The sequence below is a fragment of the Diabrotica undecimpunctata genome, chromosome 7 (assembly GCF_040954645.1).
Source record: "Diabrotica undecimpunctata isolate CICGRU chromosome 7, icDiaUnde3, whole genome shotgun sequence".
NCBI classification, from domain to species: domain Eukaryota; kingdom Metazoa; phylum Arthropoda; class Insecta; order Coleoptera; family Chrysomelidae; genus Diabrotica; species Diabrotica undecimpunctata.
Window position 1 is genome coordinate 122,774,382 of NC_092809.1, and position 23,501 is coordinate 122,797,882.

At 32.6% G+C, this 23,501-nt stretch overlaps 1 protein-coding gene across 1 annotated transcript in view; it reads left to right on the plus strand.

Moving 5' to 3' along the window:
* LOC140445770 (uncharacterized) overlaps positions 1-23,501 on the plus strand; it is a 161,564-nt gene that overhangs the window by 112,291 nt on the left and 25,772 nt on the right. Inside the window, exon 2 of the mRNA XM_072538101.1 lies at positions 5,561-5,773. Within this exon, the coding sequence (XP_072394202.1) occupies positions 5,561-5,773 (213 nt within the window). The remainder of the gene's footprint in view (positions 1-5,560; positions 5,774-23,501) is intronic.

Consider the following 23,501-nt stretch of genomic DNA (forward strand, 5'->3'; position numbering starts at 1 on the left):
ATTATTAAAAATTAACAAATTATCAAATATATCAACCATTTTTGCTTATAACTTTGCTTTTGCCTAACGTAAGAAATTTAAAGCTGTGATTATAAGCTTCCTCTCTAAGTTCTAGATGTGTAACATCGTACAATACGGATAAAAGCTTTTCCTGTTAAGCCCGTATGACTCAAATTATTTTAGAGTTAATAAAAAAAAATAGATTAGGTTGGTTAGTGAGATGGATGGACTTTTTGAAGGCGTAGAAGTGGGGAAGGACGTATGAAAATCCAGTGGCGTACACTCACTTTTATTTCAACGTTAATTATATTATATTGTTTAAATATTATTGTTTAAAATAGGCCACAATATATTTATCTGCAAGTTTTTACTGAAATTTCCATCTCTATGTCCAAAGACCGTTTTCAAAGATATAAATTATAGTTATATTTATTTTATTTGTTTATTATTATATATTTATATATTCTTATATTATTTTCTTTTTTTTTTCTTAACTTTAAAAACGGTCTCTGTAATAGAGATCGAAACGTCAGTAAAATAAACATGTAAATAGATGTATTGTGCCTTATTTCCAACATTCTACCTAAAAATACGGAATGCCACAAGCAAAAAGCCACAGAAAAATAAATATTGCTATCATTTGTATATTTGAAAACGATCTCTTTATATAGATATCGAAACGTCAGTAAATTAAACATTTCAATTAAATATATTGTTACTTATTCCCAACATTATTTCTAAATATACAGAACGACAAACAAAAAACCATAGAAAAATAAATATTACTATCACTTGTATATTTGAAAACGATGTCTTTATATAGAGATCGAAACATAAGTAAATTAAACCTATAAATAAATATTTTGTGGCTTATTCCATACAGTCTCCTAAAAATACAGAATGCCACAAACAAAAAGCTATAAAAAACAAGTAATTTTGCAGAAAGCTTACTGATGCCACCCGGTTGTCGCGGAAGTTACGCTAAAACGTCTTTTGACGTGACCCGTCCTTAAAGAGTTACACAATGAAATTTTTTTAAAACAAATTTTAAGACAGTTTCCACACCACCCGAGAGGTATGTCTTGTGTCGCGTTACTTTTTTTTACATGGGTGTTCGCGAAGAGCCATATTGTCCCATTAAATAAAATAAACAAAACACTTAAAAAGTATAAAACAAAACAAAATAAAATCCTATAAAACAAAATAAAATTCTATAAAAACAAAATAAAAATAATTTTGGATGTAACAAAACATTGTACTATTCTATTTAAACACAAACACTAAACACACTTACTATGTTCTTCTCGTTTGTTTTTGTTTTTGGTTTTTTTATGCTGATGTTCCTACTAAACTATTAGAAAATATTATTCGCTGTCTAAATCTAAAGATGCAGTGCTGCTATCGCTGTCATTATCTTCACCTGGTGTAATTATAATTGGCTCTAGTAAAACTTAGACATGAGTGTCAAGTTCCCACATACGATATTCTTCTTTAATTATGTAATTATGTGGCCTATACATTTAGCCCATTTGTCTGGAGTTACATGAAGGATTGCTTGAATCAAAAGTTCTTTAACTTCGTTTAATTTGAACGTTTTGTTATTGCGTGCTACTTCTCCTTTCACTTGCGCCCAGATAAGTTCAATGGGATTAAGTTCGCAATGATAAGGTGGTAGACGCAGAACTTTGACACCATACTCTTTTGCAGTTTCATCCACAACATATTTAAGATATTCACTTTTCCTTAACCGTGCAATGTCAAGTAGTTGAATTTTGAGCATTGATTCTTCGTATGCAATCCCCTTTTCTGTAAGCCATTCTTGAATTCTCCCTTTCCGCCATGCCGTCGTCGGTAATTGTTCTAGTCTGCGGCTATGATATGACGCATTGTCTATAACAACCACAGACCCAGATTCCAATTTTGGTAAGATTCTCTTAAACCAGCGCTCAAATACTTCGGAAGTCATTTCTTCATGATTCTCACCTGTTTTTTTTTGACTCAAATTGAAGCAAACCATCATCAAGGAACCCTGTATCACTTCCTATATGGGTGATGATTAAACGCCGTCCCTTTCCTGATGGAGCTTTTAATCCTGTAGACCAGCCTTCTATAAATGCTTCGCGTTATAGTATGCCTACTCGTTGTTGAGTTTTAGTAAGGGCACAACGCATGTCACTAGCAACATCAAGTTTATTCCAATACTTTGTTTTAATTGCCACAAGAAAATGTTTTTTCGCACAAAAAAGCAAATATAAACAAACAGCTTCCCGTGATACACTAGGATACATTTTGAAATATTTTAACCAAAATGAAGGTTTGTCCATTATATAAAAGTTATATTAGGCAGAGGAATCATGTTTTATTTGCAAACCATCTTCTTGAAGTGATTCAGGCAGGGAGTCTATGTTGACATGAAATGGGTCAGTTGACATTCTGTAAATACTATCGTCACAAGTGTTTAGGAAGTATTTCTGGAACTCTTTAATTAGGCTCTCCATGGGTTTTCTATGGTTAAATATTTGGATTTTCAAACTTGATCCTTCATAAATGTCCCTGAAGCGTGTTTCTTAAAGATTGACTCTACTTTAGGGAAATTTGAATAATTGCAGGAGTTTGCTGATATTTTACGCCTCCAAAGTTGCAATTTCTCAATATATGTTTTTATCGCATCACAATAAGTAATTATATTTGAGTATCCTAGTGTCCACCCTGCAGTTTTACGTTAAGGCTGTTCAACGAGTCAAATATTTCTGACAAATAAGCCAATATTACTTGCGTACAACGTTTTTTGAACACCACGCTTAGTTTATTTTGCTTTTGATGTTCTAAAAAGGTAATTATTTCATCTCGAAAATCAAATAATCTTGCCAACATGTCTCCTTTTGAGAGCCATCGTACTTTTATATGAAATAGCAGTGTTTTGTGATCACTTCCTAAATCTTCACAAAGAGTTTTAAACAGTCAAGAATTCCACGCACTGTTTTTTTATGTAATTCACTACTTTAAGACAGCATCGAGTTCATTTGGAAGGGTTTTTGCTGCCAAGGCTTGTCGATATATAAAACAATGTATCCCAGTCACATTAGAATTTTTCTCTCTTACTAATTGCACAAAGCCTGAGCGAGAACCAAGCATTGAAGGCTCGCCATCCGTACATACACCGATGGCAGTTTTTGCCAAGAGAGTTCATGTTTGTCAAAAAAGTCTGACACTGCTTTCATAACATCAATAGCTTTTGTCGTGGTCTCCAACTCTCTAGAAAAGAGTAGCTAGTCTTTCATTCTTTCGTTTTCAATATACCAAACATAAAAAATTATCTGAGAACATTGTGCTATGTCTGTATTCCCGTCTAGCTAAATAGCAAAAAATGGAGATCACTTTACTGCATTAGCTACCTGGTTTTGTATGTCTCGGGCCATATCATCAATGCGACGTTTCACAGTTTTGTCAGAAAGAGGTATTTGAGATAACTTTTGCTTACTCTGCGTTCCAAGAATAATATCAGCTGCCTTTAACAGACACGGTCTAACAAGCGTCTCTCCAATAATATGGCTATTCTTTTCTTTAGCAATAAAAAGTGATAGCTCATATGAATTTTCAAGCACTTTTACATATGGCTGAGCAGTAGAACCAGTACTATCCAACTTTATGCGTTTTAAATTTTTACATTTTGTAGCAAAAAATTCCTTTGGTTTGTCCTTAAAATAGTTATGTTTGGATGAAAAATGTCTTTCAAGACGATTAGGTCTCATTGCATCATTGCTTAATACTTCGTAGCAAAACTTGTATTTGATATAATCATCATTATACTTGCATTTCTTTGCTGAGTTCATCTTGACTACAATATCTTCTATCACTCAAATTACGCTATATTGAAAGTCAATTAAGACAATTAAAATCTGACAACACGTACATTCTTAAAATGCAAAAACACATGCAGGTATCTCAAACACTGAGTCACAATTGGTTAGCTGTACTTTGCTGGCCTGAGTCTGGTGGAGGGTGGCAAGGAGTGAGGCAGCGCTTGGAAACGCTCGGTTGCTACATTGAACAGCTCACATTCCATTCTTTTAAGCCTTCGATTTCAAGTTTATGTAGTAAAGTCATTGGTATGTTTTAGTTTTCTAAACATCATGGTTAATTTAGAATTTTAAAAAGACTACCCAAATTTAATTTAATGTTCAACTTGTCTTGCCCCCCCCAACATGTTCTCGGGCTCTACAGTTTGGGAACCCCTGCTCTATAATATTCGTGAATCTCTGATGTACTAGATCTTGTGTAAATTTGGCAAAATGTCTTTATACCCCCTTGATGCATTTGACCATTATTCAAATGATTTTTTTTGCACCCATGAATCCACGGTTGCTCTTTTTTCGTGTGTTCACAATTTTCAAGACTTGTTTCATACCTGAACTCTCTTTATATGAGAACCGTAGTTCTTTATGTGTCCTAGGGCCGGTACGATGAACGCTAAGCTACTCAATCCACCCAAAACTTAAAGAAACAAATTTTTATTACGAAATTACATTTTTAAACATAATATCGAAGGCAATTTTATATTAATATTATTATTATTATTGAATTAAATTCCATTTAAACAAAATTGGTTCTAAAATATCGTCTAGTACCACAAATACAGGTTAATGATAGTATTACCATACAATATATATACAATAATAGAATTAAATTAGGTAAAATGGATAAATACATCGGTTTTTTTATAATATACATTTGAAATTAATGTCATCAAAAAATACTTAACAAATTACTATTATAAACGATATCAAGGTAATAATAAGCAATGGACCAAATGCAAATTATCTTTTGTAAATCGCATAGCAAAGCAATTTTTGATTAAATTGTAGTCAAATACAGAGATAGATAGGCAGGCATTGAAAATTGAAATTTTATTTTTCTTAAAGTCAACAAATTTTCATTTGGTATTTGTTTAAAAAATCGAGCTGTTAGCATCAATATTACATATATAAGAAAACCTTGCTGTCAAAATGATATAAAAGATTGATGCCTGTAAAAGGGGGTACTCTTTTTGTCTCGTGGCTATTTTGTTCCCACAAGTTAACGCTTACACAAGTCAAGGTTATAATCACCCAAAGTTCATCTATGTTAAAAGGTCATGATGATCCCATTGCACAATCATACCTGTCCAGAGGGAGGTATGACATAGTTACTTTCGGGTTAACAGTAAACTCATAAAAAAAATCTGGAAAGAATCATTACTTTACAAGTCCTTTGCAGGACCCTAAGAAGACATAAGAAATATTGGAATACGTGCTTGGCGGAGGAAGGCGATGGATACGGACGACTGGAGAGAAATTCTTGAGGAGTCTAGGATCCACGCAGGGATCAACTACCACCGGCAGTTGACACGTTTCAAGACAGTGCTGCATTTACCACCCGTCTTAACGAGGCAAAAAAGTTTGTCTAAACGGGCAAGTTTATTAACGAACCTGAAAAAATTATAGCAAAATGCTTTCATGTAATTAGGACTTCCCTTATGACTATTTGTTTGAAATATACTAATGTTTATTTTTGTTTTCAGGCATACATGAAACTCCGTAGTACTTCAGTCCAAATAGCCAAGATTATAGCAGTAACCGTCGTAGTATGTTCTGTAATTCTGGGAGGATTCTTGCTAGCTTCTGCCTACGTTTCAGCTAATGCTTCATGCAGGCAGTTGGAGCATGAACTTGAGCTCCTCAGCGAAGCTGCAGACAGGTTTCAGTCCCCATTGCAACCCGAAGCACTAATCCAAGTAAGTTCCATCTTTTTTATATTATGAGATATGATTAAACAATCTCATAACAGTTGGTATGTATAATCGGTTATAACTATATAGACAGATCTTTTAGCCTTTGTACTTATTATGCTAATGGAAAATGCGTTGATATACCTACATTCAAAAAATATTAATCTATTTATTGCTAATATAATCATATAGTCTGTCTTCCCATATCATCATCATCATAAATCATCATGGCTCAACAATCCGTTGTGGATCTTGGCCTGCTCACAAAGAAGTCGCCACTCCTGTCGATTTCTGGCAACTTCCTTCCATCTTCTGACTCTTGAATCTGTAGGTCTTCTTCCACACCATTAATCCATCTCCTTCTCGTTGTCGTCCTCTACTTCTTGTGCCCTCTGATTTTGAAAATGTTAATATCTTCGTGTATTCGCGATCTGACATCCTAGCAATGTGTCCAGCCCATCTAAGTTTATACACTTTAACGAATTTCACAATATCTGGATCGGTGTATATCTCTCCTGATTGCGTAGATAGGTGTTCTAACTCGTACCTATACAATGAAATGTCGATTATTTTATTATTATTTCCCTCATACATAGATTTTATTAGGTGTCTTTTTTTAATTTTTATTATTTTTTATTATTTTTCAAATTTAAAAATTTTGGTATTTTCATTTTTTGTTCAGTTTTAAACAATTGACACGGTTAAACATTAACTTAAACTAATCTAAACACTTATTAGGCGAAACATTATTTGCATGAGTATAACTAACTAATGGTAAAATATAAATGGGTCAATTTAAATAGCGATCAAATTAAAAGTAATCGAAGTCTAACAAAATTAAAATAACCGTTCGATTTTCAACTAATTGGAATCAATTGATAAAGTAAAACGTATTATTTTTTCTAATTATATTGGCAACACGGCTCAGTGAAATCAATAAATTATCAATACAGTTTGAAAACGGTAGCGTGCTGGAACATTAGATACGATGAAAATAAATTGTATCTTTTATAAATGATTACGAATATTTATTTTCACCACATACACACGTTATTCTTCTTTCCTTTTTTTCTTTTTTAACTATCCAACATTCATTGACGTGTATCATAGGTTTTATAACAATTTTATAATAGTTTATTGACATTAAAAATCAGAATTGATTGAACAACTTGTCAAGACAAATACCTATTAACAGAGGAGTACGACAGGGCTGTATATTGTCGCCTAGACAAAGATTATGCTAGAGTTTTTTTATGGCCTTGACATAGCCAATTCACCAGACTATTTTTTAACTAGTATTCACAGATCTACAATCTGAGGTCGAGTTAGTAGTGAATGTAAACTAAAAAATGGAATTCAGTTTTCATTTTCTGTGTCAAAACGTGGGAAAGGTCAAACTTTATTGCCAGCATTTTGTGCTGTGTAGATGGTGGCTTCATTAGGTAACTTATATTTATACTGTCGTCCAGAATTCTGTTGATATACTGCACATGGAGTGTTATTTCCTTTTTTTTCAAACCATCAGTAAACAAATGATAATAATTAGGCCGTCTCTTCTAAATTTCCGCATTAAACATAGAAAAATGGACATAATTAAGAAACTTTGCCTTGATTTTGATTGAGTACAATACAATGACTCTTACATAGTACCTTTTTAAATTTTAAAAGATTTTTATAGCTTTTCGTCAGAAGTGGAGATTTTTTCTTAAGCGAGTACTTTCTGTTAAATCTATGATAGCTAAATGGTGTATCATCTTTGAGAAGCTAATAGTAGGAGCTACATATTTATTGGTGAGATACTGCCTCCGCAAATCCAATGGAGGTTCAACTGCTTCAAATTCCATTAGGTTGATTGGTGGAGATTTAAGATACCCAAGTCACAGGCGTAAACATTATTTATTTTTCTATATATCAATTTTTGTTATGTATCTGTTCCTACAAGCGACAGCTATAATCAAAAATTGGTCATATAGTAGATCGATTAACCATTAAACTAATGTTGGGATCTGCACCCCAGTTTGTTTTATAGAAAGCCGTTAGGATATTCATAGCATTTTCAGTTTCTTGATATGTTTTATATGATCTTTCCACAAAAATTTTTTGTCTAAATAAGTTCCAAGATATCTGACATATTTTTTAATTGGAAATTTGAATCAATCACAATTTATATATCCTTTTGGAATTCTATGTTTTCTAGAAAAAAATACAAGTTTCTGTCTTAGATTCTGATGCCGTTAATCCATTTGATTCATAATATGCATGTACTGATGAAATAGCTAATGTTAAATTTTTTTTGGTGTTATTAACATTAATATATAATTGAATCCTACGTCTTCGATACTCTCCAATACAAAAAATCAAACAATTTGTTCCCATAAACGAAATTATACCACATAAACGAAATTATATGGTTTCCTCTACAAACTGAAATTACACCTAACAGACCAAGTACACTTTATACTTAAATCGATTTGGGTTCATTTCTGTATCTGATATTTACAGCAGACGTTCCAACCAGCAATGATACCTTCTTAGCTACTTTTGCCTATGACACGGGAATCTTGGCAATGGATATCGACCCTAATGTAGCATTACAAAAAGTACAAAATTATCTAGTCCAATTACAAAACTGAACTTGAACTAGATCTTGAACTAAAAAATATGAACTGGCTATTCAACAGAAGTTCTCAGTTATCTCTTAAAAATAAACAGCTTCTGTACAAAGCAATACTCATACCAGTTTGGGCATATGTAATAGAACTATGGGGTTGTAGTAAATACGAAGATACTTCAAACATTCCAATCCAAAATACTCCGTATGATAAAAACTCCGTAAAACTCCTTGGTATGTATCTAACCAAACACTTCACAATGATCTGGACATCCCATTACTTAAGGACATAATAAAGAATCACTCAATAAAATATAACGAACTGATAAATAATTAATTCACCCAACCACTTGCCGAAAAAAGATTGAAGAGAGTATGGCCAGAAGACCTACCGCAATAATACTTAGAGGACGGTATCTAACTCACGTTAATTTACTTACAGCCTTTTATTTATTACTCTGTGTATAGAGTAGATAATAAATATGCAATTTTATAGTAAAAAAAATATTTTCAGAAAAATCAAATTGATATTTCTGCTGAATAAAGTACAATATCTGCGAATTGGAGTATTTTCGCATTATTTGGTGCAATATCTTCTAAATCTATATTATATAAATTTTATAGCATCTAAAGTTCCACATCCTTCTTTGTATCCAAACTGATTGTTTGGTAGTAATTTTTTTTGGTATGGACCCACCATTCTAGTCTATGTTTTAGCATCCGTTCCAAAGTTTTAAATATACACGAAAAGAGAGAAATAGGTCGATAATTTGCGGCCGAATTTGGATTTTTGCAGGATTTAGAATCGGAATAACAATGATATTAAAAAAAAACTACATCAGAATTCTCTTGAATGATACGATTTAAAAGGTCTAATAGAAAATGTAAGCTGTAAAATCTACACTTGTAACGAACATACAGAGTAACTTTTCTAGAAATACCTAGTTGCCTACCTTATCTCTATATATAGAAGGTACTTATGACAGTGTGTGTTTACCTCGATTACAAGACAAAGTGATCAAATCAATTTCAAATACCCACAAATCTGGCACAAACCATAATTAATTTCTACACTAATAGACGCTTATACTTTAGAAACTATAAAAATGAATTTCTTGCTGCTTGCAGGCCTAGAAAAGACTTTTCTGAAAAGTAATGCATTTTTATAATGAAGATATCCCAATATTTACCTTATTAAGTTTAATGATTTGTCTTTATTTATATTCCGGTTTATTAAGCATACACGCTCTTCCAGAAGAAATTTATGAAGTGAGTAATACTGAGACGCAAGCCCCCATTTCTTGCCGTACTGATCATCCATTTATCTTTGAATATAATTACACAAACTTTATTTCTTCTAAGCTGCTTACATCGTTCTCTTATGTGATAGGAATAAATATTTTAATCGAAAACATTATTTTGTTAATTTGTATATTGTGCAGGAATATTTTAATTAAATCCTCTTAATGAGGATTTAAATGACTCATTTAATAGCAAAGGATAAGTATTTTTCCCAAGCATTTATTAAATGAATTTTAAAGAACAATCGTGGACTTAATTGTTATCCCATAGACAATGAATGTGTATGCATCTAAGAAACCCACACTTTAAACGATAATAATACATTTGTATTCAGGTCGCAGTCTTTCAAAGAATTGGGCAGCATTAAAAAACCTTCACTTAAATCTATTCTGTTCGGTTACATCACTTACAACAGAGAACATATGTGTAGAAAAACAAACAACGAGAAACCTATTTGTTTTTGTCTTCATTATGAAAAATAATGCACTTAATTTCGTATTCTTTTTCGGTCTAGTGAATATCTTTTACAGTCGGTGGCATTAGCAATAAACTACTAATTGTTTCCATTCTTTTAAAAACCGTTATGTGCAATAGTGTTTTAAGCTTTCCAAATTATTGCAATTCATTGAAAATTTACCTATTTTAAGTATTATGGCAAATAGAGTTCAATGTTCAAAACAAAATTGCATTAGGTATCAGATTGACTTTATACTAATCAATCTACAAGCAATCAAAAGCTCCAAGGTGAATACTTAGTTGCTCAAAATAAACGAAATACGTGCTAAGGCTTCAATTTGTATAAATCAAGAAATGAAAAGAATAATACAGTGCAGTCCCGATTTAATCCTCGATATAACTAATTTTTACGATTTGCGGAAATAAATTAAAACCCCTGTATAATGAATATTGAGTGTAGCAAACCCCTACATAACGCACGAAACCCCTGTGATACGCATTTCTGCGTTCCAAACCTCGCTTTAGCGTAGTTTACGTAGTAAACTGAAACAAATTTGTTGAAGAAAATCCCAAAAAGAAGAAATTTGAGATTGCCAAGAACTTTGACATCTTTTGATGAGAACTTTGAAGAAAAGTACGGAGTTGACGGTGGACTGTCCAAAATTTGCAAAAAGGCTAAGAAAGGTGAGCTACAGGATGTCGAAGAAGCTGTTATTAAGTGGTTTAAACAGTGCTGTGATAAAAATGTACCCGTTGGAGATCCCATACTCCAAGAAAAGGCTCAACAGTTTGCAGAACAATTAGAGCATGCAGACTTTCGAGCCAGTAATGGCTGGTTGGATCGGTTCAAAAAGAGACACGGAAAGAAATTAGAAACAAATTAGTTTCAAAAAGTTTTGTGCTGAAAGTGCTGTCGTGGATGAATTAACTTGCGAAGATTGGAAAGCTAAATTGGCAAACTTGACCCATGGATACAATGCAGATGATATCTACAATGATGAGCAGACAAGGCTTTTTTAAGTGCCTACCGAACAAAACGTTAGTGTTGAAAGGAGACCCTTGAAAAGGGGGCAAAAACAGCAAAGATCGTTTGGCAGTCTTACTCTGCACTAACTCATCCGGTACAGATAAACTGAAACCTCTCGTCATAGCAAAATCAGAAAAACTCAGATCGTATCAATCTTACCAACAGACTGTAGAGCTAATAAAAAGCGTGGATGACCGGAGAGGTCTTCGGTGACTGACTGAAACAAACCAACAACACGATAAAAAAGAAGAAGAAACACATTCTTTTATTTATCGAATTTTATATATTCTGCACATGTTCAGTTCAGTTTCTGCCTTCAAACACAACGTCTAAACTTCAAGCGCTTGATCAAGTAATAATACAAAATTTCAAAACCAAGTACAGAAGGGAGGTTATCCGTCAATTCTTGAACGACTTGGAATGCCAATCTCCAACCAAAATTAGTGTGTTAGATGCTATGTGGATGTTTACAAAGGCATGGAATAATGTTTACGATAAAACTATTGTCAACTGTTTCAAGAAAAGCGGCTTTCAAGTGAATGATCGTGATCAAAACCAAGATGAGGACAATCCAGAAGTTCAACAACCAGAACCAATTGAAGGATGTTGGACGAGAGTGAGGGAGGCTTTAAACGTGGATTTTGAAGAGTTTCTCAACTTGGATGATGACGTTGCAATCTGTGGAGAGTTCACTGATGCTGAAATCGTATCTTCCGTGACAGTGGAGCAAGAAACAGTAGAAGAAGCAGAAGACGACGTGGATGAAGAACTCGTTAGTCAACCAGATTTTACATCAAAGGACGCAAGAGATACCCTCTCTGTGTTAAAGTGTTATTTTCTAAAAAAAAATGCTTTAAATGATGGTGTTGTTAAATCTATCACTGTGCTGGATTGTGAAATGGATAACCTAACACAACAAGGTAAACAATAAAAAATTACTGACTTTTTCAGCGGTAATCAGGGTACTGAATAACGATGGACATAGATGGACGTAGTAAAAGTAGTTTTTATTTGTTTAGTTTTATATTACATTTCCAACACGAATTTAACTTTGTCAAATAAATTACGTTATTCTCAAAAATATTTAGGTTTTTCCTCCTGTTTTTGGTAGCGTACTCTCTAAGTTAAGTCACAGGTCTACAGTTATTCTGTAAATCATTATTTGTTAAACTGAGGCTAAGTGATGAGAAATTCGTTATATAAAGGTTTGAATTCAGCTTTAAGAACCCCTTTATAACGAATATTGGTCGCAATTAACCTCGATATAACGAACCCCTTTATTGAAAAATTACCGATATAACCATTTTTTTTTTCGGAGCCTTTAGATTCGTTATACCGAGGTTGTACTGTATTAGAAATGAAAAACACTGAGAATATGAAAATTATGTGGAACAATTTGTCGTTACCTCTTGCTCTTGTACGTGATCTAGTCTAGTTTGTCTTCAAAATCAATGTCTCGTCGTCCCTATTAGACGAGAAACAAGTCTCCATGTTATCTCTATGTTATCTCCATGTTATCTCCATAATTACATTAGTCTGCAAAAAAATTCTGTTTTTCTCTGTGTTAAAGGTGAAATTTACTATGACAATACATAAATCACGTATGCTTTTCATATAATCTTCATTTAATCAAAAAACCAAAAAAGGTTTTAGATTAAAGACTATTTTTTCAGGTACAGGTAATAAAGTTTTTAGTAAATTTATCTAATTATGATGATAAAATCTAAGTTTTCTTTCTTTTATTGCTTCAACTGTAGTTTCTTAGTATATCGACTAATATACAACAGAAAATCGATCAACAACATTGCTGCTGGCCATTTCTCTTTGTAGCCTGTTCCAATGTTGAGTGACATATAATTAAGCCTTAGATATTGATAGACCTAAATATTATCAAGTTTTAAGCTAGCTGAGCAAAAACTACGCATGCGCATATTTACTATTACAGAACTCACTAATATCTATTTATTTTACTATTCGCTAAAACCCATCTTGTATGTATATATACCATTTAATAGTGTTGACGCAAAAAACAAAATTCAAAAAACCATAAATTTTAAATATTTTGAAAAAAAAAAAAAAAAAATTCACAACAAAAAATCTAGACGTGATAGAAAAAATTAGTCAACGGAGAAAGATTTAAACCATTGATATCTTCATGCTTATGAAAAAAATTGTAAAAGGAGGATTTTTCTAGAAAATTTGTAATGCTACCAAGTTTAAAATTTATAATATAGTTTTATATTATACTAGACAATTTTCTCTCTGTTGTTTGGAAAGTACTAGCATATTATCACTAGCTATAGGGCACTTGCATATGCCAATAAAAAAAATTAGCTATAATTTCCATTCCGGAAAGACAAAAAGTATTTATTATTATTAATTTTAAATAAGTTTATGGTATATACCTTGAATTCGATAATCTGTAATAGTTTATAACCAATATACCGCAAAACCTGATTTAAACAATGCAATAAAAATCATTGAATAATATTAGAGCTGTAAAAAAATTTAACCACTTTTTACAATCCCACAGATACCTTATATAATTTTATTATACCTTTCGTTTCAGATTTATTTGGTGTAAATCAATAAAAACCATTTTATATAGAGATTCTTTATAAAAAGACAAAATGCTTTCAGCTAACCTAACGATTTAAGGAGTATACCGCTTCCTACTTTCACCATTGTCTTAGTCATGACGATGCTCATTTAAATTGATCTTACGTAGGAAACCTTCGTAACTGCATTTCCGTTGAACATCTTTTTGAAATCTCACATTAAGAAAGTAGGGGAGAGCGCAGACATAATTAATATTATCGAATTTACTATTAGTTTTTTTTATTAGTTCTAATTATAATTGCAATATATCTAAAAAGTCCATTGACAAGTTATATTTAAGGTTGAATTTTTCAGAAAATACAATTTTATTTTTTATGTGTAGGGGGTTAGTATAAACTTAAGTTCAAGTTTGTGGGCTCCACCCTTGTCCCCCAGCCGCCATCTTTGAAAAAGGATACAAAGTGTTTTCGCGCTGTATCTCGTAAACTAGTAACCCTACAGAAAAAATTATTAGACATTATTTGTAGCAAATTAAATTGTCTATATCATTGTTATTATTAATTTTTATCTAAAATGGAAAATAAAAAGTTATAAACAAAAATAACATATAATAAAACATTTTTGGGCAAATTTTTATTTCGAACTAAATACCTTCTTTTCTAGACATTTTACAATAAAATGACATTAAGGTGATATAATAAAGACTTTTTCAACGAATAATTTTCGCTACAAATTTGTTTAGTTTCATTAATTTATATGGGTTTTAAGCGCTCCAAAGTTGACGGGGTTCTTGAATACTCGTAAGAATACGATAAAAACGAACGCTCAGGTTTAGCTTTCGATTATAAATTGTTTTATTAATATAACCTAGAGGAATATTCGGTAATATCAAACAATATCTATCGTAGGAATACTCTTTTTACGCTGCTTCTCCTTCTATTCCTATTTTGGATGGCACGTAGCACATTATATCTTAGTTAATATCTTCTTAACTACTGCGATATATTGGTTCTTCTGGCTGTCCAAGGAATTTAAAGCTTTCTACTCAAATAGTACATCTTAAATGCATGATTATTTTTCTATCTTCTGTTCGGATGTCCACATTTCAGAAAAATAGCTAAATATAATGAAAACCAGTGTTTGTCTGTGTGTATTTTTTATTGAGGTTGGCCATAGCTGTTCTACTCATTTATATAGATAATCGAATTTCCTGTTCACAGCTGCCATTGTTGTTGACGGTGCTACCTAAGTAAATGAAACTTTAAACTACTTCGTATCCAGCAATGTTTTGAATTTATCTTTTGTTGTTGGTTCAAGCGACAATCGTTATTTTTGTCCTGTTTTTATTATTTCATAGTCCATGCTCTTAGTTCTTTTTAATTTGTCGAGTATCAATGTAAGCTCTTCGTCACCTTTGACTATAAACAGTATGGCATCGATAAAGCGAAGATTTGACACCTTGACTCCACCTACTTTTCACAAGAGAAAAGGTACCAAGTCATCTTTGTTTAGTGCCTTTACACCAGTAGAACGATCCTCTGAAACAGTCACAGAAGTCATTTTGATATTAATGGTAAATTTCTGTTACATAAAGTGGTTTCAGATCGGAATTCATCTTTGAACAACATTCTTGAGAAGTATGTTGGATATGTACAAGAACATTATGGACTATCTGCAAGTAAATTTGATGGCCAATCCGAAAACTATGATATCGCAGATAAATTTCTTGGTAATACAAAAGACAAAACAAACTTAGTAGATCTTCTTAAAACTGCTATCAGAGATGGGTTTTATTGTGGACTAGGCTGAATAAGATATTGCAGATACAGATTGATGCATTCCAATTCTATGATTCTGTGACTATCGTAGCAAAGAACATTGACAATATTGTCTTATTCACGGCATTAGGAAGAAAGCAGTCCGATGCATTTCTTTTAAAACCTTCAACAGGATGTAAGTCGGATCAATTATACTGTCCTTTAAGTTTTATATATGGCGACGTCATTGCAGAAACTATTTTAAACACTAAACACTTATTTCTCCATGCGTTTTCAGGATGCGAACATCAGCAGATTAAAAGATTCAAAAACTTAAATTCATCAAAATTTTACAGAAATATTTTGAGTTAACCAGCGGAACAGCATTATTTCTTAGTGAGAAAGTCTTTGCTCACTTTAGTTGGCAAACGAATCGTCTCTTTTTATGGTAGAAATAAAGATGATTCTCTGGACAGCATGAGATACAAACGATTTCCCAAGACAGTGACTAAAAATACATTTACCTTATCATCGCTTCCTCAAATACAAGATGCAGCTCGTTTCCACGAATTTATCACCAGGTTTAGTCTTATCTCGATCAATCCATCTCTATTCGTTACTAACGCCGTATGTTCTGGAATGCCATGATCACTATTTCGAACGCCGCGAAGATTCTCGTATATAAGTCATCTTTCTGTCGAATTGTGACACACATTCATGATAACAGGATCATAGCGACAATGCGCTGTCCTGAGCTTTGCATTCGGTTAGGAAACCATGTTGGGGTTCTATTACCCAGGACCTCCACATTAAGAGCATTTGGCTGATAGTTGTGCCCCTATCGCGCATCAGAGTCCTATAGGGGGGAAAGGGATGGTCTGGAGCATTGGAGCGCGGTGGGGTGACTCCTGTTTTACTCGAGTTAACACACCTCGCTCCAACGAATTGTTACACCCGAACGTAATTCCTAGGGGTGAACATTTCTCACAGGCTGGGTTCAATCAAATTGCTTGCATTGTGACACATTATACCGGATACGTCTAAGATAAGCTTGTTCGTTACATTAGGTTACCATATATTGAAGGTTAGCAACATTCTTTGCAATGTCTATCTCACGTAACTTAAAATAGTAAATGTAAGTCCAAACCAATTACCTGTTTTTCAACCACAAATATTTACATCTTTCCAGCTACTCTTGCCTTCTTTTTTCTGTTTGATAATTAAATTTAAAAGTTTTTGTTCGCTGTTTATTATAATATGGTTAAGGTATAAAGTTTTGCTCTTTTTATATTTACAATCATGTCTCTTTTTTGGGCCTTTGAAGAACCTCGTACATGATGCGTCCAGAGTATTTTCAAAAGTCTTCTATAAAATTACTTTTCAATGGTGCTTAGGCATCTTGAACTGTTTACTACTCGTCAGATATAGGTTGAGACTTGGTCTTTTTTATATATTAGGCTATCATTATTATTTCGAGATTGCTGAAAGTGAGCTTGTACAGTTTACGATAAAAATATTGTGTTTTTTGTCTGCATTGGAAGAGATGTTATTGTGATTGATTTGAGTTTGAAATTATTTACAATGATTTTCAATCAAAATTAGAAGTCAAAATCTTGTCTGAACACAGGAGGGAGGTGATATCAAATGTAATTGTTTTTATGTAACGAGAAGCAGTACAAAATAAGCCTGTTAAAGGTTTTGAAAAGTACAGGAGCGTGCTGCCTTAGCAACGAAATTAACTTTAAGAACTACAAAATAGATATTCCCGTGAAATGGAAATCACAGAAGATAAATATCAAAATTTTGATATATAATCTGATGCAATTTTCATTGGGAGTGGAAAAAATATTGCGAATACGCTATTTCTTTCGAGCGTTATTTTATTTAAAGGGGTCCAGCTCTAGATTTAATTGTAAATGAATTAATAATATATTTGCGTGAATTCTCTTGAAAAAAGCAGTTCCCAGACACAAGACGAATCTTATGAACTTTTTTTGAACTTTAATCTTGTCTTCTGTGGTATGTTAAAAATTAAATTATCTCTAGTTACGTGTGTAGTTAAGTTATAGTTTTTTTCCAAAATAACTTGTAACGTTATTATCTTTTATTAATCTATATTTAAATAATTATTTTATTTTAATTTTTTTATTAATTTATTAATTCCTGCCTTCAGATTCGTTTTTTACTACTTTTTCTTCAAAAAGTAGTTGGCTTTTCTGTCTTTCTTTTTTTTTCTCTTTCTCTCGGGTAGAATAAATATTTGCCTTCTCTCTCTCTGTCCGGTGGACTAAATATTCTGTTCTATGTTGACAGAAAAGCTAATTACATCATATAGGAACATCCTATGACATCTGTTCTTCAGTTTAGTCTCCCTACTTTCTGCTTTTCTAACGTAGTGGGAATATAATTTTTTGCCTGTTTTTGAAATTTATAAAAGAAGGCAAAAATTATTAAAAGCTTCATTTAATGGTCTGCAACATTCTCTTGGGTTTATTGGCCGTATTCCAAATTTTATTGGCTGCATTAATTAACCGTATTCCAGACTTTATTGGCTGAATTCCAGACTTTATTGGCCGTATTATGAAAATTTATTGACCATTGGAGGACCTGACCACTTAATTGGGAGTCATTCACATGGTAAAACTGCAGCTCACAGGAGGACCTAACCGTCTAATTGGGAGAACACACAAGCAGCCCATTAATGCCATCGTTGCCTTAAGTATCACCCTTACTATATTTATTGTTAAGCATTGGCAGGGTTGATTGTTTCCTGTTTTTAATAAATATGATTAGTTAAAATTTGTTTTGTTTGCTATCAGCTGGGGGTTCAGGTTTAATTCCTAGTTTAAGACAAACTCACACTTGAGATACTAAGCTAGGCGAAGCATAAACGATAAGCTCCCATGGTTGATTGAGGTATTATTTTTTTAGTATTTCAATTCTCTTTGGTAGTCTTATCGTTACAAAATTTTATTAACAAAAAAAAAGTATTTTTTTTACGTTTAGAAAAAACTACATCTCATATTTAAGCGATAATTTTATTGTTCTTCTTCTTCTTCGTTTTCTTCTTCTGAAGGTCGTCCGATAAACTTTTAAATGGTCGTCCAATACTTCTGCTGATTGGTGACATCTCTTGCTATTTTGACGAAACGGGTCTCCTCCATTCTGCTTATGTGGATATTTTATTCTTTCTTTCTATTTTGTGTCCATTTATTTATACACTGTACGTTACATTTTCTTCTAATGTCTTCACTTCTCTTTCGATCTTTCAGCGTATTTCCTGTAATTCTTCTCAGTACTGATATCCCTGCCGTTTCCAGTAGCCTTTGCGTTGTGGCTGTGTCGGGTCTTGTTTCTGAGGCATATGTTGTTATTGGTGTTACACTGGCTTTATAAACTCTTGACTTCATGTCAGTGTTAATGTGTCTGTTTCGCCATATAGTGTTATTAAGGCATCCAGCCAGTTTATTTGCTTTTTGTACTTGATCTCTCACTTCTTTGTCCAGGTCTCCATAACTAGACAGTGTAATTCCCGAGTATTTTATTTCCATTACTTGTTCAATACTGATGCCATCAATTTCTATTTTACATCTGGTTGGTTCTTTGCTGACTATGATTGTTTTAGTTTTCTGAGATGAGATTGTTATATTAAATTCTTTTGCTCTTATGTTAAATCCAGACCAGTCTTTGCAGTCTATCTTTGCAGACTGTTTTGCAGAAAATCGCCTTGTCTTATTCCGCTGTCTATTTCTATAGGTTCTGTAAGTTGTCCATCTATACTGACTTCCATTTTCTTGTTTTGGCAGATGTTTTCGATAGTTTTTATAATATTTAGTGGAACTTCTCTTAGTAAGACTTAAAGATGGATTACGTCTTTAAGTCTTACTCTGTCAAACGTTTTCTTTAGATCAAGTAGACACAGAAATACTGGTCTATTAAACTCTAGTGATTTCTCAGTAATTTGCTTTATAACGAATATTGCATCTGTACACGATCTTTCACTACGAAAACCCTGTTGTTCATCTGCTAAACTTATCTTCATTGTTATTTAATATACGTAATTTGAAAAATTTAATTGTTTCCATTTAAGAAGTTTCTTTACTACTTACATGCTTATTTTGTTGTATAAATAATTTTTTGTACAGAGTTTACTAACAAGTCGAGGAGAAATACCGCATTGTGTATAATCTCTTTTCTTCCAAATGCGATCTGACTTAGTTTTCTAGGCAGACGGCAAAATTGCCCAGTCCTAAGCTTTATTTGAAGAGTAGTACTTTCAGCACTCAGGTTTTAGGGTTATATAAGAAAACTAAATAAATATAACAATGAACGAAACGCAAGCATAAATTGTTTTTGAGTGACGAGATATATAATACATTTCTAATTTTGAAAAGACTGAAACATGTACAAACTTTTGACAAATCAAAGAATGGAAAAGAAAGGTATTTTTTTTATGCGTGTAAAATTTATTTCCTAGCTTAGCTCTTTTGGCTCACAAAGCCATCCTCAGAGCTATGCCAAACTAGAACACTAATATATAATTAATTTTACACACTTAAAAAACACTTTTATTTTCCATGTTTTGATTTTGATTATGTTACATGCTGTACTTTTGTCTGTTATAGTGTAGATCGAAGATCAAAGTCCTATGTTAGCCAGGAACTTAGATATTTAAACTTGTTCACAATTTTAAAGTATTGACGTATTGACGTGACATTTAGATGTCTGGTAGTAATATTACCAACACTTTGGAAAACACTGGCGGTAATATACCAAAAAGACATTTTGTTGATTTATATTTTAAGTTCCTCTAAATTGGTTTGACATCCCATAGTGAAATTTTTTGTTAATTCGACCTCTTAAGGAGTATTCCTATTGTTCATTGATTCTAAAGCGTTTTTATTTATTCATTAGTAATCATTTTTGGTAGTGTTTCCAACGTATACAACTTAATCTTTATAAGAATAAACTGATTTTATTTCATATACATTTATTTGATTTTAGCAAATTCCAACGAAATGTAATAACCACAATAAACACTGTAATTAAAAGTTTAAATACTATTTTTTGCTTGAAAGATTACTCGCTTATAAAAGAGTAATTATCACCATTAATTTAAAGCTAGCAGCGTATGAATATTATTTTCACAACAAAATCATTAAAAGAGAAATCTCAGATAATATTAACTCTTACAAACTTTCATTATTTGTTACAGTGGATAATTTGTGAAGTAGGAGCAAATGACCTGATTCGGAAGTGACAATGGAGTGAAACTAATAATATTTGTTATTTTGTTAATCGAATGTAAGCCTTAATATACATAAGAAATGTTTGTCATTTATTTATTGATCAATATTGATTTCTATAAAACAAACATTAGTATTCTTAGTAATTAATTGAAGTTAAAATTATTATGAACAAAAATGTCGTCTAAAAATATAAAGATAAAATAAAAAAATTGAATTTGTATAATTTATTTATGTACACAGAATCTTCGAAATAATAAAAGATTGAAATAAATTTGATACCTAATCACAATAACTTCACTTCATGAATTTGGTAGATTGATTTTACTAAGTGTATGAGTCCTATTTAAACTTGGGTCCTATTTAAACTAATATTAATTTCATTTAGGTTATACATCCCTGGCCAAATTATTAGACGCACTATAAGATTTTATAAAAAATGTTAATTATGAGCTGATACTAAATAAGTTGTTTCTATATACCAGAAACAATGTATGTTATTTGATTGCCCATTTAATTGTCTATATTTTATTACCAATAAAACATCATTATTAATGAACTTGAGCCACCTTTAGCCGCTATTAGAGCTTTAATTCTGCGCGGCATACCATCAATGCAAGCCTGTACTGTCTCTTGCATTTGAGGATGATGATTCCACAAGTAAATTATTCTTTCTAAGAGCTGCGTTTTGTTCGTAATCATGTCTTTAGCCACTTCTCTTTTCATCAACTTCCAAACGTTTTCTATGGGGTTCATGTAGGGGGTATTACCCGGCCAATCCAACAAAGACATATTTTGTTCTGCCAAAAAAGCTTTGACAGACCGTGCTGTATAGCAGGTAGCTCCATCTTGCATAAAAATGAATGGTTCCCCATTTTGAAACCAGTCTTGGAGCTGCGGAATCAACCGCCTTTGCAAGACATCTTTGTACTGGTCTTGCCGCATCATTCCTTTTACCACGTACAGACGTCCAGTACCCTTGGCGCTAATGACTGACGAAATTATCACTTTTGTAGGGTGCTTCATAGTCTGAAAAACACAGTCAGGATGAAACTTTTCTCCATGACGACGATGCACAAACTGAGCTTTGTTTTGTAAAATTTCAAATGTGCTTTCATCACTGAAGCAGACCTGTCAATAATAGAAAAAAAATTATGTGATGGTCTTTATGTTGGTTAAATGGTTAAATGCATTATTTGTGAAAGAAATGTGAAATATTATGCAAGAAATTATGAACTTACCAACCTCCAGAAGTCCACATCTTTATCACGCAACTGTTTGGACCAATTCAGACGCTTTGCTTTCATTGCAGGTGTTAACTTGGGCTTCCTAATGGGGCGGCAGGCCATAAAACAAAAATATTTTAATTTTCTTCGCACAGTACGTTCAGAAGCATTCACATTGACATCTTGGAGTTGCGATTTTATCAATTTCGTGATAGCAAAACTGTTCTCCAGGCAAATTTTCTTTAAAGATCTTTCTGACCTTAGAGTGAAAATAGGCTTTTTGCCGCATTTTTTCTTTCGTTTTGGGCTCAATTCTTTCCCTAATTCAATCTTCTTCTTTATGCGTCGTACACTTGCTTCAAAAACCTTTAACCTTCGTGATATATCGTGGTTTAAAAATATTTTAGTATTCACTATGGCCTTTATCTCAGGTTTTTTATGTGGTGAAAGATCGCGTGTTTTACCCATGATGAAAGCGTAGAAACAGATTATTTAAACTCTGCACACGAAATAAACAAATAACTGCGTAATATCTTCTTCTTCTTCAAGTGCCATCTCCGCGGCGGAGGTCGGCAATCATCATAGCTATTCGGACTTTTGAGACAACTGCTCTGAAAAGTTCATTTGATGTAGATCCGTACCACTCTCTGAGGTTGCGCAGCTATGACATTCTACGCCTCCCTATGCTTCTCTTCCCTAGGATCTTTCCCTGCATAATCAGTTGGAGCAAGGTGTATTTCTCTCCACGTGTAATATGTCCGAGATATTCTAATTTTCTTGTTTTTATTGAATTTAAAATTTCCATTTCTTTGTTCATCCTTCCCAGAACCTCTTTGTTTGTGACGTGACACAAATGACAGCTCAAATGATTCCAGTTTTTTCATTGATGTCGCATTCAAGGTCCAAGATTCCATTCCATAAAAAAAAGTCGAAAAAACATAGCACCTCGCCAACCTAACTCTTAGTTCCAGTTTTAAATCCGTAATTAATTTAATGCGTAATATAAAACTGTTTAATTTTTTTTAATGTTTTTTTTTGTTTAATAAACAAACACAGCACATAAAGCCACAGAGACACGTTCGCAACTGAAGCACCTGCGAACGCGATGGGAGCAGGTTTAAACTTGTTTACGTTTCGGCAAGAATTGATTAAGACAGTGTTGCCATTTATGACAAATACGAAATATATTTATAATAAATTTTCTGAATAAAAATCCATTTCATGTATGTTTCTATGTGAAAGAACTGCATATAAACTCGAATAAAACATCAAATTATTAAAAAACAGGAATGCGTCTAATAATTTGGCCAGGGACTTTATCGTCTGTCACCAGAGCTTTTTTAGTCGTCCTCTCTAATTCTTTTCACAAAATATATCTCAGTAGCTCTACGTTTTGAGTAACCGTGGTCTTATCTTTGACTGTGTTTTAATAATTTTAATCTAATTTTTCTTCTTATATGGTTATCTTTTAAGTTTCTTTGACATTTTTGTATCTATTATTACTCATTTCAACTGTTATGCGCTTTGAACATACAAAAAATACAAGAAAA